Below are 15,037 nucleotides of genomic sequence, written 5' to 3'. Positions count from 1 at the left end.
CAATGTCATGCTCAGTAAAGTCATTGAACTTGACTGAAGACAAATGCAACTCTCAGATATTTTTTAAAAGAATGTTAAACAAAACAATATATAACAGAGTGAACACGAGTTCAGCAGTGCCGACAGCAAGTGATGTACAACCCCAAAACATATCACATAGTCAGCAATTTATTCTCCACATAGGTCTATGTCGAACAAGTCTAGCTGGAAACAGATAAGATCCATACAATACATACAGTTTAAAAATCCCGATATTTCTAGATACAGTAGGTGATGATTGTCGTCAGGCAATGTTCTGCATGTACTTCCACTGATCATGAGAAGTGAGTGGTGTGGGTCATCTCGAGTGTCCTTGGTTCAATGTACACACTGCTTGGAGAATTCTTACTCTTGCCTATATTCAAAATTATCTCCAAGCTGATCATCCAGGGTAAAATTTGTTGACCAAGATCTGTCATACGATCCTACGTTCGACAGATTGTGGTTTTACCTCCGGAAACCTGCTTAATTTATCTTAATTTCTCTGGTCACAGGGAGGGACAGAAACACCCTTTATAAAAAGGCGCCCTCCCCATGTTGCAATGTTACAGATGTGCAGGTAAGGGACTGTCAGAAGAACCAGCCGGACAGAAAAGCTCACAAATGTCCATACAACATCTGCTGGAAGATTAAAATTCTCCATTTCACATGGTTATCAGTCTGTAGACAGGCGTACTAATGCCTGTAGGGGTAAGCCTTGAGATATGTTTTGAGAGCTTCAGGTAGATATAACTCGTCCACCTGACCTTTCTGAGTGTGTGCATGGATTGTGCGGCGACACAGATGCTTCAGGTCGCACACCTTACACCTCAGCGGCCGTGAAACCTTGAGCGGGAAGGGTGACCCACACGGCTCCACCCAGCGGTGTTTTGTCGTCCCTCCAGAAGACTCTTTCATGTAGAAATCCAAGAGTTTCACCACACAGTCGAAGTGTGGACTGTCACACGGCTTTCCGATGGAGTCCAGACGAAACGTCCCGTGTTCTGTGTAGACGATGCGTGCGCTGAGAACACCGCGCGCTGTTTGGAGACTCAGACTGAACAAATGTCCGGGGTCCGCACTGTCCCTGACTAGGAAGGTTCCCTCCTCCTTCCCGCTCAAAAGAGCTGCGGCTTCATACCTGCTCACGGAAGCCCAGTACCATCCACTAGCCTCCAACATGTTCAGAGTTCCTGTTAGGATATGGATATCCGAGTTTCTCTCTCTCAGACCCTGGGCCATTGTCAAAGCTTCACTGTGTTCGAGCCATTTCTGTTGTCAGTTGTTGGATATGCCTGTTTCGTAAATATCATGACAGCTCTTCCAAAAATACCGTCGTCGGCAGATCGGCCTTGTCCTTAGCGTGCAAAAATCATGGCGATTTTTAAGTTCTAAATCATGGTAACCATGGCAAAGGGGAACAACACTGACGTACGTGCCGCGATTGTCTTTCCAAAATTCTGGGAAGTCGCACGTTGTTCCGGTCATTTACGCAGAAGACGCCTAATGCTTTATTTAATTAGGGCCGGGGGGAATATTGTGTCAGTCAACATGTGTCAGATAAAGACATGTACCAGAAGGATAAAACAACAACAACAACAACATTCTGTCATATGTTGAGAAAATAGGCACATGTATGACAAGAAAAGGGAAAGAAATCATAATAAAACACTTATACAGTAGATGCCGCTTACTTGCACGGCCTATTTGCCAGTGAATTTCGTGCAATTATCCGGCTGGTGCAATAATGCGAAGTTATCTAGTTGGACCGCACCGATTTGGGATTCTGGGATTCAGTGCAGTTAACAGAAGTGTGCGTTAATCCGATGTGCAATTAACTGGCTTCCACTGTACCCCCATTTAACTTGACGGCGCTCTCATGGCGCTCCCATGGCGACCTTGGCGATCCCACTGTGCAAATGGGAAAATTTGCCATCGCAGCGAGAGCGCGGGCCTAGTGGGCCTTCATATTCGAGTTTAGAAAGCAAAACATAGCTGTCAGTCATATTTGACAAAACCCTTTCTCCTTATGGCCTTTGAATATCTTATAGGGTTGTACAAACTCAACGTTTTCTTTTCACACAAATAGGTCACACTTCATGGACTTCGCGATGAGAGTTTAAATTGAGGAATAAAAAAAAAGAGTTTTACCATCAAAATACAAATACGAGTACCTTTCTTCGTGGAATTGTTTCTGGTGACTCTGCGACCATGTCAGGACAAACTCCAAAATACAATCTGACAAAAAAAAAAGACATTTCGTTTTCTTGGGTTTTTAGCCATCCCATCATCATCATATCTTGTCAAATCATATCATGAGATAGTGGGATGGTCATTAGATGGCCCTTTGAAGCCTAAAGGACCAATTGAAGGGCTCTGGTTAAGGTGTGTGTGATGGAGTGATGTACAGCTGACATGACAGGTCAGCATTTGAAGGAAAGTTTTCCTGCTCTGAACTTTTGGTCCCTGACATGATAATGAAATCTTTTTACACAACCTCCCATTAGGATTGCACGCAGTGCTGGATGAAACCCCCCACACACATACACAAAATTAACATTATTGGGTTACATTAACATTGTAACCCAATGTTGTTGATTGTAATCGAAATAAATTACATCGCATTGCGACCCCGTGCGTATGTACCAAGAACTGCATCAAGACAACCAGCCGTCTATCCTGAACTGCTCCCTGCGATGTAGTCTGTGTAGCACAAACTCTGCTATCCGGGGCTGTAACTGGTCCCTCCGCCGGATGTTAGGCGGGCAGCTATAAGCGAGATTTAATCAGGCTACTCCCAATGATTCAATTGAAAGAAATTACCGGGGATACGATAATGCATGCTAATCTCCAAGCAGATCTTGCGCGGCATAAGATAGCATCTGGGGAAGGAGTTAGCCGGCAGAGGAGTAAATTGGCCGGCTAACTCCTTCCCCAGCTTATCATACTATTTTATGCCACGCAAGATCTGCTCGGAGATCAAATGCCTGCAAGCTAATGTTATGACATCATTGACATATCAGGTCGACAAAGCGACCGCCCCCTTCAATATATGGGACGGGACAACAATATTACGCCCAGCAGACTCCTTGAGCTTGATGGAAGACAAATGGACAAATACAACTCTGAGATATTTCTTAAAAGGATCCTAATGAAAGCTCATCTGTGTTGGTGAGTGAAGTGGAGTGTGAGTTGTGTGGGCAGCAGGTAAGAAGTGTATCATATGGACTCTTGTTAAGGTTGATACTTGAGCTATTACTACTGTTCCCCCGACTGAAACCTCTACTTGGAGAATACAGACAGACCAGCATCGTACGTGAATGTGAGAACTCGTTTATTCTACTGCATGTGTAAACAAGATCACTGTAGCAGGCTCTATGATTCAGGATTTTTAACGATGGCATATCAGTAGATGACCGACTGTAAAAAACAGAGTGCAATAGAACCGATGTGCCATCAGACAATATATACTAAATAAATCCTGCTATGGAGGCTACGATCACTGCAGGTCTGCTAAAGTAGTGAGGATGGTGAGTTGTCATCAAGGCATCGCTGGGGTCTGTTTAACCACATCGTCTTCTTTCAAGAAGCTGCGAAATTCGAAACAAATGTGTCACGAGATTTAGAAGATAACGCATAAGTTAAAAGTCCCATTTCAAAGGTGAAACGACTTCATGATCTTGACATTGAAATCTGTTCCCATGGCCTAAAATGGCAATTACGCCCCCTCCTCCTCCAACTCCTTACAGCACTGGCTAGAGGCATGTACATGTACCTTCAAGACTCACAATTATCGTACTGTAATACAGCCCTTGCCTGACTCACTGCTGTCAGCAAGAATTACGGTAACCAGGATTGCATAGTTTGCATTGACAGACAGTCATGCAATGGTACAGGATATTGCTAGCTTACCCGGCAGAGACACTCCTCTTCTGCTTCTTTGTCTTCAAGATGAAGGCCACGGCCAGCACGAGAACAACTGTACCAACAGCTGTACCTACTGCAATGCCGACTATGTACTTGGGCTGCAGTTTATCTGCATATGGTATAATATATGAGTTACAATCAAAAAGGCTAGGTGGTAGCCATTTCTAAGGAAGACCATACAGATCATGTGCGGTTACATGTTTATCTCTGCTGCTAGTGCACTCACCCGGTCTGTAAGTCCAGCCACTGCGGTTAACAGACGGACTGCAGTACCGAGAGTTGTCCGCAGGGTGGCTTCCATTGACGGAGTAGCAGAATCCTTTGATCTCGCAAGCGTTTACCTGTCAAGATTGAAAATTGTGGCCAATTTCATTATCATACGGAGTAGTCGATGTTTTGCCACCGCAGACATGAAAAGCAGTTAAAGGTTGGAAATACAGGACGTACCTTAGGCCGACAGACACCTGTTTCGTCACACTCCTGACAGTGGGAGTCGTAGATGGTGACCTGAAGCATGTCGCTATTCAGACGACCGTCGTTGCTAATGGCAACAGTGATGTTACTGACGGGGATTCCCGTGTTCTCATCTGGGTTCCCGTCGATGATCAGGACATCCTGGTCCACCGTACACTCCACCTCACGGAAACTCATGAAGGCAGCAGTGGCGGGGACAGCTGAACGCTGGCGCCCCCTCGCCGTGTCCTGTGAAGAAAACAAGTTCTAGATTTCTATGTCTTGAAGAATATTCTACGTCTCTCTGTGTCACAGTGGTTGTAAGATGAGCTTCATCCGCAACGGAAGCAAAGTGACACAGTCACTACACAGCTTACGACCGTCGAAAAGGCAACACGCTTTAGTCTAGAACACTCACCGAACCTCTCTCCACATGGCATCGGAGAGATCGCGAATCCAGGAATCCATCTCCGACGGCACCGATGACGTCACAAACCCCAGACCTAACGTCACACGTGCGTCCGTGTCTGATGGCGACCAGAGCGGGAGGTTTCGTCATGTCCACCGAACAGTCGGAGGAGGTGTAGCCTTGGAAGTGAAGACAAATAAGCATGGTCAGGACTCAGGAGAACAGGACCCCGTAGTGCTATGGATGACAGACAGTATGGAGACAGTATGTCTACCTTGCACCCCCCCCCCACGAGTCCTAACGTTTAACGAGATGGATGGAGAGTAGGTAGGAAGTGGTAACGTTACAGGTACAGTTAGATAACCTTCCCAGTTCTAAACTGTCTCACCCGTATCGCAGTGGCACGTCGCGTTGACACACTGTCCCCTGAGACTGCACCTGCCCGGGCACAGGGAGGAACCCACGAACGCAGGGGGGAGGGCGGTGCTGTTCTCGTCCTTCTGGTCGTACAGCGTGACGTTTTTCAGGGCTTCCTCCCGACACAGTTCCTCCATCATCATGGCGGCTTGTTGTAGAAATGCCAAGTTATCCGTCAGCTGTAAGAATGACAACGATGCCACACATACATTTTGTTGACTACAGTGTTTACCCTCCAATGAGAGCCAAATGATAGTACTTCGTGAAGGTCTGCAGGGAATAGACCCATAAGTTTTAACTAACCCATAAACAACGACCAGCTGATCTCACCTTGATGTCTTCAACACAGTCTTCCACTCCCGAGAACACGTCCACGTTGGACAGCATTGCACATGCAGCGAAGGCAGGAGATGTCATGGCGGCTTCCTTGCACATGACTGTGGCGTTCTCCAGTGTGATTCCACTCGGAGTGGGCCAGGTCGCGTTGGCACCCACTGGGAACGGCGCACGGGCAGCAGGGGTGGACTTGTCTGTGACTCGGATAGGATCGGACCGGAGGTACCTGGGTTTGGTGACAATATGTGGGGTGAGCTGTTGTATGCCTATCATTCTCCCAGTCTTGCAGCTTTCGATTGTCAGATCATATGAATAGACAGCCCTTTACAGAAAATTGAAAGTTTACATGTACACCATTGTTTAGATCACATGATGTACGGTTAGAATCAACCTATCCATTACAACTTAAGCAATAGAACACCTCCCGTCTCATCCCGGTTCTGTTTTATGATGACTGAAGTTTATGTTCACCTACCCTCGGGCTCTCCTCTGCACCAGTGTGTCTGTGATGTCGATGTCGAAGTCGTTCCGGAAAGTCGGTACCGTGTTGGGATCTCCGCAGTTCGGGCCGTTGGTGGTGCATGCGCAGAGCACAGAGCCATCGTACCGACTGGTCATCGCCTGTCCTGCTGTGTCCGCAGGGTCGGGGAGACTGTCGAACAGGCTCTGTCCGGCTGGGATTCTGCGTAACAGGGTCGTTACAATATGTTTATGTCTATGCCTCCCAACAGAAGTACCTTGATATATTAGGGAAATACTTGATATGCCCTAAGAGTCGAAATAAAACGTCTCTATTTCGTCTTGGTCACAAACTTATTCGTTGATTCGTCCAACCTTCAAAGAACGAATGTAGTTTATGTATGGTTCAAGGTTTACATGTTCCCTCTCTACTGCCCAGTCTTCTCAGAATAGAATCACTGTCATTATCGAATCTCATATCTTGGATCTTGGTTAGACCATAAACTAGGAAAAAAGAAGAGACATTAATCACCTCCAGGACCAACTGAACGCGTTGGGATCATTCGAGATGACTCCGTTCCTGGTCCTCAGGTCGTTGCTGCTGTCGTGGTCGAATGTGCCGAACAAGCCTTCCGTTTTCCCGAAGTCGTCGCTGGGTACCTTCATGTGGAGATCCACCCCCCAGGAATGTATATCAGTCCGCACTTCTGCACCCGAGGAAAGGGAAACCTGGAGGACCAAGAAACATTTCCAGACATTTTCTGGATTGGATCCTGTTCCTTCCGTCGCCGCTGCCCAAATGCGTTTTCAGTGGCTGGAGGCAACTACAATTATTGATTTATTTGTTCCACCTGGAAGGACAACTACACTTTTCGATAAGTGTGGTGGGTTCTTTAACGTGCTTAATGTAGGCCTCACATAAACAAGGGACGTCCATTTAACTCTCTATCCGAGGGACGTCCCAATCTAGGTATCAAATTACACCTGAAGTCAAGTGATGAAACAACTTACAACCGTGTCTGATGGTCTGTGTTGGCTTGTTTTGTTATCAATACCCGGTTAACTCATGGCGAAACACACTAAGTCTGTACTAAAGAGTACAAGCTTCGGGACGTCCCTAGCGGAAGCCAGGTAAATTTACACTAGGGTTGAGTGAGAAAATTGGTTGTTCTTACCTTGAAATTTCTGCCACTCCTACTGCGGGTGACGCGCATCCCTTTGGCAGGCTCCTTCTGACTCTTCAGCCGGACCGCCGGAGCTGTGTGACCGAAGGAACCGTCACACATGTCTATCGTGATGACGTCATCTCCCTCCCTCACGGCAACGCCACAGTTACAGGAGACGGCCCAGCAGCGCCACACTCGGGAATGGACCTGATAGACATTTCTCTCAACATTAACAAAGGTCACGCCTGTACAGAGTCAGAAAATATGACCACACACCCTAGACAGACTGGGCCCCATTCCAAGAACTGAGTACCAATTGAAGCTGTGTGATGATATTCAAATCCACATAGAATAACACCACCGATGAACGTGTGTCCTGAACACAAGCCTCTTTAGCTTAAGTATGCTCGCTCAGACGCACTGAAGCTAAAAGTTTGGCACATGTGCAGGCTAATAAACCTGGAAGTCAGTGTCTCGTCCATACGGTCCTATTACCCACGTCATATGTAGCGACAACCGATGGACGACGAGTCTGTGTGTCTGTGTGTCTGTGTGTGAGAATGGTGCCTATAGTATAGGAGGCATGACACTGAAGGAAGGGGGGGGGGGACTCTGCCATTTCTTCGTCGGCATCAGAGTCCCGCCTCCTTGTAATTTAGAGCTCCCAGACTCGTCGTCCGATCGATTTTCGCTACATGTGACGGGGTATATAGAGAATGGCTGGCGAAAGAACCTACCTCAAATGGACGGCCTTTACTTCTGTGCAGAACAAAGTCTCCAACTCCATACCAGTCGTACCTCCTGCAGGCACATAGTTAAAAAAAAGTAAGAATTGAATAAAAGGACTCTTTATTTCACAACCCTTTCTTTATTTTCACCGACGTCCTCGTGGCAATTCTGACTGGTTCATACTGTTTGTTTGTTTATTTCGATCTCCAAATTGGATTTTACAAACGCAAAATCTATTCTTCCCGGAGTCCATTTAAAATCACAAAACAATCAAATAACACAAGTCATCATAAATATAACATGAGAAGAACTGAAAGCCAACTGAATGTAAAATTGAAGTAAACTCATCTAAATAAAAAAAAGAGGACGGGAACGATACCGTACTGAAACCATAGGTGTCGCTGCGTACAGAATGCGGTCACAAACGTAAAATATTTACATATATGCAATTGATCACGGTACCTGCGGTCAAAGGTGGTGTAGTGTGGGTCACCCGAAGCGTGGGCTTGGCTTGAGTCTTGGTCGATAGTGGTCACCTGACATGTGTGAGGAAAGGAGGAAGACAACAACGTCAGAATTTTTAAAGGCAAATATCACCTAGTATTGCAATTGAGGAGAGACATCAATGACATCAGATCGGAGGACGAAGCCTACCAGGACATCCTGAGTGTTACCACTCGGTGTGACGTCACAGTCCTGAGCCGACGGGATGACGTCTATCTGCACGTACTGGTCTCCGTCCGTCTGGAAGTCCCGGATGGCCCATACCGTCACCGTCTGCGGATTGTCGATGCCCCAGCTGCCTGTGCCAAACGACAGGCTACACTGGTCCAACAGTACATCAGGGCGGCCCAGGTATCCTGGAGGACAGAGAGAGGAATCTGTCATATTGACGATAGTTCAGAAGATTCGGTCTAAAGCTGCTAGAAGAAGTAGAAAATGCAGCGTTTGGTTACTCTAGACGATAAACTTGTCTCGTGCACATTAACGATACTGCCTGGGCTGGTAATGACCCTTTTTTCGTTCTATCACAATACGATCGCAAATTTGAGGGCAGTCTTGGGATAGTCTGTCAAGAATCATCTATCTTGTTTCAGTAAACTTCTTTCATAGTTGTTTTTGTTCCACAAACGGGGAGTCGCATAGAGATCCTCTTTATATTGTCATGATTTGTTTTTAAGACTGTGCGTTTGTTACAGTGAGAGGGCCTACCGTTGTTATTGACGATCATGACGTCACAGTTCAGGGCGATAGTTGAGTGGACTGTGAAGTTTGCCGGCCCCCCGTCCTCATGGACCGTCAGGTCTTGTGGTCCGACCTAGAGACGGACAACAAAGAGCAGTTACTACTTATCGACACATTGGCTCATGATCACATTCAGGACCTCTCCACATCCCGAGGTCCAGTTTGCTTCTCTGATCGCATCTACGATCTAAGAAGAATATGCCTGTCCCGTTTGATCTAATCTTGATACTCGACTGGTGCATCCACTTTTAAACACCAACCAACTCCCAGCATCGATCAGATGACATTGTTTATGATCTACTCCCGATTGTGGTATGAACAAGGTTTGCAGACCATGCTCATTTATGTGTGACAAGGACTTAAGTGTATGGGTACACATATGCTGGTCGAGAGGACCCTAGTGTTGAATGAAGAATGTAAGATGTCTCACCACGATCCCAGCGTAGAACGGGTCACTCTTGTCTGGCACGGTGGTGACGTTGGAGCCGTCAAAGTGCCCATGAACCTGGCAGCTCACCTGTAGATCATGGAGTCGAAAATGGTACAAACAACAGAAAGATATAGTAGTACTCTTCTTTGTTTTTTCTCTATATTTCATATATGTTTATTCATAATATTCAATCTTCGAGACTTATGGGTGGCCCCTTCAAGGACATACAAATGTACCAGTACTCTTGGTTTTGTTTTATGTTTGCTTGATGATAATGATACAAGCAACCAAGTGGAACACTTTGAGGTCCGATAATCACAACTGTGGAGAGGGAATTGAATATTAGCCGTTTAACTACAATCTTTCTAACAATCTTAGAGCCGACACTAACCTAAATGATGTGAGGGAAATCCAGTCCTTGATGAAAGACAGGGAGGAGTGGAGACGACTTTCTAGCTTGGCTCGAGCGGGAGCTCGACCAAAGTAAAGTAAGTAAGTGAATGGGAAGAAGTGTTCGTGGTGGTTTTAGCGTTCGCGGTTTTTGAGGTGACTTATTCATCGCAAACTTACATTCAAGGCGAACATTTTTGTTTTGTTTTCTTTTTCCGCCTACTGCCATGTACCTTTTTTCAACTGCGAATTTAAAATTAGCGCGAATTCTCCATTTTCCCCTACCGCGAAACTAAATCCCCACAAATATTTCCCCTTTAAGTTTGTAGTATCTTAGTGTGCGGTCAAAATTTGTAATTTCACTGATTGCATCATCTCAGCTACTTTGCAGTGTAAGTGCTATAGGGACAGTTGTACTGGTCTCGGTGTTTGTTTCATCATGCCTAAAAGCTGGTAGACAATTTACCTCAGTGTTGAGTAAGATATCAGCCTGGTCCAGATAGGCGGTCTGCACCCATCCCGGCATCTGTTCCGTCAGGATGACAGTGTCGTCCAGAAGCCATTCCACAACCCACGTGATGTTGGACCAGGTCGGACCGTCAAAGTCGCACAGAAAGTACGACTCGGTCTGACTGAAGTGGTAATCTAGCGTGGGGGCGCCGCGAAGCTTCGGGAACATGTCTAGGGAAAGGACTCAAAGGAGTGACCGTTTGTAGAGGTCTCATGCTCATTCCTATGATTTAGAAAATTGTTTGCTTTGGTGTCTTTGAAGAAACGTTCACATCGCTGTGAACTGAGTGGAGGTATAGTTTTAATCTCCAAGCAGATCCTATGACATAAGATAGTATCGTAAAGCTGGCCAAGTTGTTTACCGGTCCAGGAGTTTTTTCTGGCGAATGAAACACTGATGTTGCACTCAGTTTGTCAAACTATCCCCGATACGTGTCTATGACTGATACATCTGTGTGCTAGGTTGTCTGCAGTTCTCTTTATACTCAAAAGGATGTTTCTAGTAGGACTCGTAGTTTGTCTATACCTTACTAAGCTGCAACACGATTTCATTACTTATTAATTAAGACAATAAATTGACTTACACTCTATTATCTAACGACTAGCTGATATTTTTAAGGCTGTGTGCTCTTTGAACGCTATTATTATATTGTAGCCTATTATTTAGGCTGTGGACGTGATTTGGCGCGGTTACCCGTAGTAAATAAGACTTAAATTTTAAGGCGTCTACAAATACAAATGGTACACATGAATTAAATGGATTTAGGCAGGTAATCCTGTTTTGTACTAACGTCAACAACTCAAACCTGAGTGCTGCTGTGTCAGCAACCTATCTACTCGTAGTACATAGCCTTTGTTAATAAAGTGCACAAAGGTCGGCTAAATATTTATTCTATTAATGTATTCACGACGTGACTAAGGTTAGACATCAGGTGAAAATATACGTATGATAGTCACTCAAGAAACTGTGTACATGTTGTTACATCTATCGAGTTGCTTGAATAACTGTTATCTTATCTTACGTATGAACGCTTTGTTTTCTTAAGAGGAAAAACATGCTCCACTGTAAACTGTATACCTGCATATGAAAATATAATAGACTATTCGTGGTGAACAAAAAACGTGACAGTCTTCAACCTGTAGTATCAGATAAATGACCACATTAAATACAGCTCTGTCAACGTCGTCTGTTATAAGATGAATTGTCAACATTTGATTGAATGACATACCAGTGCAGCCCGGATAGAAGCCGCCGTTCGGCGATCCTTGACCCGCTGGACATGGAACCCGATCTCCTGATGGTCAAATTATAGGTTGTCGTGTCAATAAATCAACTTCTTGTCACAACTATAAGATTTACAACTTTGATATAAACACACGCCCCAAGCCTACGGTATTTGTCTGGTTAGCAAGAAAGGAATTCATTCAACACAATACCTTGCATGGCTGGTGTATGACGACATCATGACAATAATAAACTTTTAAGGAAGCCTGACATAGAATGGTTTAACAGGTTGAAAAGGAATTCGTGGGCGCCGATTTGATTGCAAAGTTGTATAGCCTACAGAATGGCGTGCGCATCCAGTGTACATAAACTTACGCACTAGTCATACAGCTTAGCTATTAAGAAGAACCAACTCTATCATTTAGGGTGGGGGAGGTATCAGACTATAGCTAGACGTTTAAAACATGGGCTGGAAGACTATATGCTAAAGCCAATTGTACGTACTTTTTTATACCATCGATTCGCACGTTCACAATAGGTGAAATCGAGTTTACATCAAGTGGCGTGAACAGACCCTACCTGCACAGTAGGCGCTGGGATCGGCGGCAGGCAGCGGTGAAAGTTTGTACACCAGAAACGTGCTGCAGTTTTTCACCTTCAGGTTGACGGTGTTGTCACAGCAACCTGCACAGAGTAATAAGCACGATTTATACACGCAAACAAGGTGTCGTACGATATAGCCTCCGTTTGCCTGTGTGCGACAAATGTGCTGTGCGTGCAAACTGCACCAAACGTTGAAGGTTGTCGGTCGAAAGCACTGGGACTTGTGCATGTACATAATGGACAGCTCTTTTAACTCTGGATATTTCCACAAGTTAACTTGATATGTAATAAAAAATACTGACTCAAAACTTTTAAAGATATTTAAACAGAGTGAAACAGCATGATCAGTCCTGTGAAGGGAAATGTTTTTTTTTTCCTTTTCGATCAACGCGAACTAAAAACCACCGCGAACATTCGGGTCATTCCATGTTCTCCCGAACGAGCAATGCCCCTCTTGTTAAATGGATTTACATTAATATCAAGAAGATCTGTACCATACCTCCTTGATTTATACATCCTGTAACATCCTGGGTCTGGTTGACCGTTGGTACGGTACCGTCCATCCACACAGGGAACCTGGTACCGCAGGAGTTCACGGGGGCACAGGTGGTGGGCATTTCACCTCCGGCCTCGCTGACGAACCGATACCAGCCCTCGGCCAGCCCCTGGTCGTCCAGAAGCTCTGCCTCTGCACGGCCGGTAGAGTTGTGGCCGGCGCTCCGCCAAATGTCGTCGATGGAGTCGTGTTCATTTGGCTCACATGGGTCTTTCACGTAGGACGAGGGAATAAATACTTCACTTCATTTATTGTGCTCAAAGTGTGTTGTGTGCTGCATTCATTTTTAATGATATAATTTAACGACCTGGTGGTCTTGCCCGTATCAAGTTGTTATCTTCAATTTTCTACTTCATCGTACTCTGTACTTCACTCAGAGCGCTACGGGTTTCTTTACTGGATGTGTACTTCTCAATGTATCCTGTATGCTTCAAAAGCAAGAAAGTAACATCGGAAGACTTAGTACGATTAGTTGTTTCGAGGATTCTTTATTTTCTGTCTCTGTCTTAAAACATGTGGCAGCCATGTCGCATTGGACACTTAGGCTGTCTTCGGTCTTTTATAGCCGTATGATAAAGCCCGTGGGGGTCTTACCTGGTCCTTGGCACTCGTAGTTCACTTCTAAATACTTTACGACAGGAGGACAAGGGTCTCCATTGAAAATGGCACTTGACACGGGCACATAGCATTGTTGCTTGCCTTGACACATGCCTTGGACAATGGTTAAGCTGCAAAAAACAAGGAGTCAAAGAAATTTTAAACCTCTGCTCAAATTGGAACTTCTGGCATTTCATATCAACCCAACAAGACATCAAACAACATGACAGGACAATGTGGTTGCGAACTCAAGTTGTAAAACACATTAGATTAACGCCAACACAATAATATACTGTGCATAGACTACGTCCAATAGACAATCACAGGTAACGTTGAATAGATAAATTTGATGCATACTACAAACATATAAACTCAAGCTAATACCCCCTCCTCCAAAAGGAACCAGACATATGACAGGACCAAAAAAGAATCTAGAATAAACGTGAATTGATAACTTGCAAAGGTTGAGGGTTACGTATCGATTAGTCTGTGTAACACAAACTCCGCTGTCCAGGGCTGTAACTGGCCCCTCCCCGCTTCTAGGGGGCCGGCGGATGTTTGGCGGGCTGCTATAAACGAGATTTAATCAGGCTACGTATCGATTAGGAACTCAAAAGATGAGAGGAAGTTTGAAAGAGAGCTCTAACCTGTCCGGAGCGCGGCAGCCCCCAGGAGGCATGGCAGAGCCACAGTTTTTAGTCCCGATGTGTCCGTAGTTGGCGAAGCTGATGTCTAACGTTTCCCCCGGCGGACAGCTGAGGAGGAGGATGGCGTGCTGACATACCTGCTGGGTCTGGATCGTCCTGCCTGAGTGTTTACCAGCAGAGCAAAAATGGAACAGATTCACCCAAGGACCCAGGGAAGACCAATTTGTACAGAAATGGCTATTAGCTTTGTTTTGTCATATGCAGCAATGTTGACACACTAAAAAGTGTTGACATTTATTTCGACGTAATCATGATGAAAGTCTCAAACAGCGTCTTCTGAAGAAGAGAAGGCGCGTGCTAAAATGTAACTATGATAGGCTTAGCAACAAAAGTACCTATTACCGCTATCACATGGAAGCCTTCCAAACGTAGCTACGTAGGTAGTCCAAATACCCATTTATAATTCGTAATAGCCTTTATTGCACATTCATGCCATATCGGGCTAAGTACAGGCATATAGAAGCTAAAGGTTGTAATACAGAACACAGAGTGACATTTCGATGGTTCCTAAGACTAATCTAAAACATGGGTTCTAAAACTATGTTAATAACTTAATAATATGTTAATAAATGTGTGCAAGCATTCTTTCTCTTATCTTAAAGAAGCAAACATTAAAGGGAAATATGTCTTCTAAACTGCAGAAGGTACGTTAACACTTAAGAAACCGACCAAAGGAGTCCAACTCACCAGCCCAGGGCCCGCTAAGGACAGGCAGGATGACCGCTAGTAAAACAATGACCTTGACGGCACCTTGTCCAGAGGACATGACGGAAGGTGTGATGTGTCTGAAGCGTGGAGCGAGAAGGTCACTCCAGGAGCCCGGTCACAGTACGGACTGAGGCGCAGCAAAAGGAGACCTA

General features: G+C 45.2%; 3 protein-coding genes across 3 annotated transcripts; all 3 read right to left on the bottom strand.

The window, feature by feature from the left end:
• Positions 1–714: 714 nt before the first annotated feature.
• LOC118419433 (suppressor of cytokine signaling 3-like) lies at positions 715–1,260 on the bottom strand. The gene has a single exon (XM_035825800.1). The coding sequence runs from the start codon at positions 1,258–1,260 to the stop codon at positions 715–717; it is 546 nt and encodes a 181-aa protein (XP_035681693.1).
• Positions 1,261–2,675: 1,415 nt separating this feature from the next.
• Positions 2,676–4,657, bottom strand: LOC118419432 (von Willebrand factor D and EGF domain-containing protein-like). Its single transcript, XM_035825799.1, has 4 exons — positions 4,393–4,657; positions 4,172–4,286; positions 3,931–4,054; positions 2,676–2,787 (listed from the first exon to the last, which is right to left on the bottom strand). The coding sequence occupies exons 1-4, from the start codon at positions 4,594–4,596 to the stop codon at positions 2,676–2,678; spliced, it is 555 nt and encodes a 184-aa protein (XP_035681692.1). The 5' UTR covers positions 4,597–4,657.
• A 141-nt stretch (positions 4,658–4,798) lies between these two features.
• Positions 4,799–14,994, bottom strand: LOC118419430 (von Willebrand factor D and EGF domain-containing protein-like). The gene is made up of 18 exons (XM_035825798.1): positions 14,865–14,994; positions 14,118–14,277; positions 13,468–13,601; positions 12,817–13,083; positions 12,294–12,398; positions 11,719–11,784; positions 10,446–10,660; positions 9,590–9,676; positions 9,127–9,232; positions 8,569–8,774; positions 8,377–8,450; positions 7,923–7,986; positions 7,195–7,392; positions 6,552–6,748; positions 6,036–6,242; positions 5,555–5,786; positions 5,196–5,403; positions 4,799–4,986 (listed from the first exon to the last, which is right to left on the bottom strand). The coding sequence occupies exons 1-18, from the start codon at positions 14,941–14,943 to the stop codon at positions 4,799–4,801; spliced, it is 2,793 nt and encodes a 930-aa protein (XP_035681691.1). The 5' UTR covers positions 14,944–14,994.
• Between the last annotated feature and the right edge of the window lie 43 nt (positions 14,995–15,037).

The sequence above is a fragment of the Branchiostoma floridae genome, chromosome 7 (genome assembly GCF_000003815.2).
Source record: "Branchiostoma floridae strain S238N-H82 chromosome 7, Bfl_VNyyK, whole genome shotgun sequence".
In the NCBI taxonomy this organism is placed as follows: Eukaryota; Metazoa; Chordata; class Leptocardii; order Amphioxiformes; family Branchiostomatidae; genus Branchiostoma; species Branchiostoma floridae.
The sequence above is the reverse complement of the archived record's forward strand: the minus strand, read 5'-3'. Positions and strand labels throughout refer to the sequence as shown.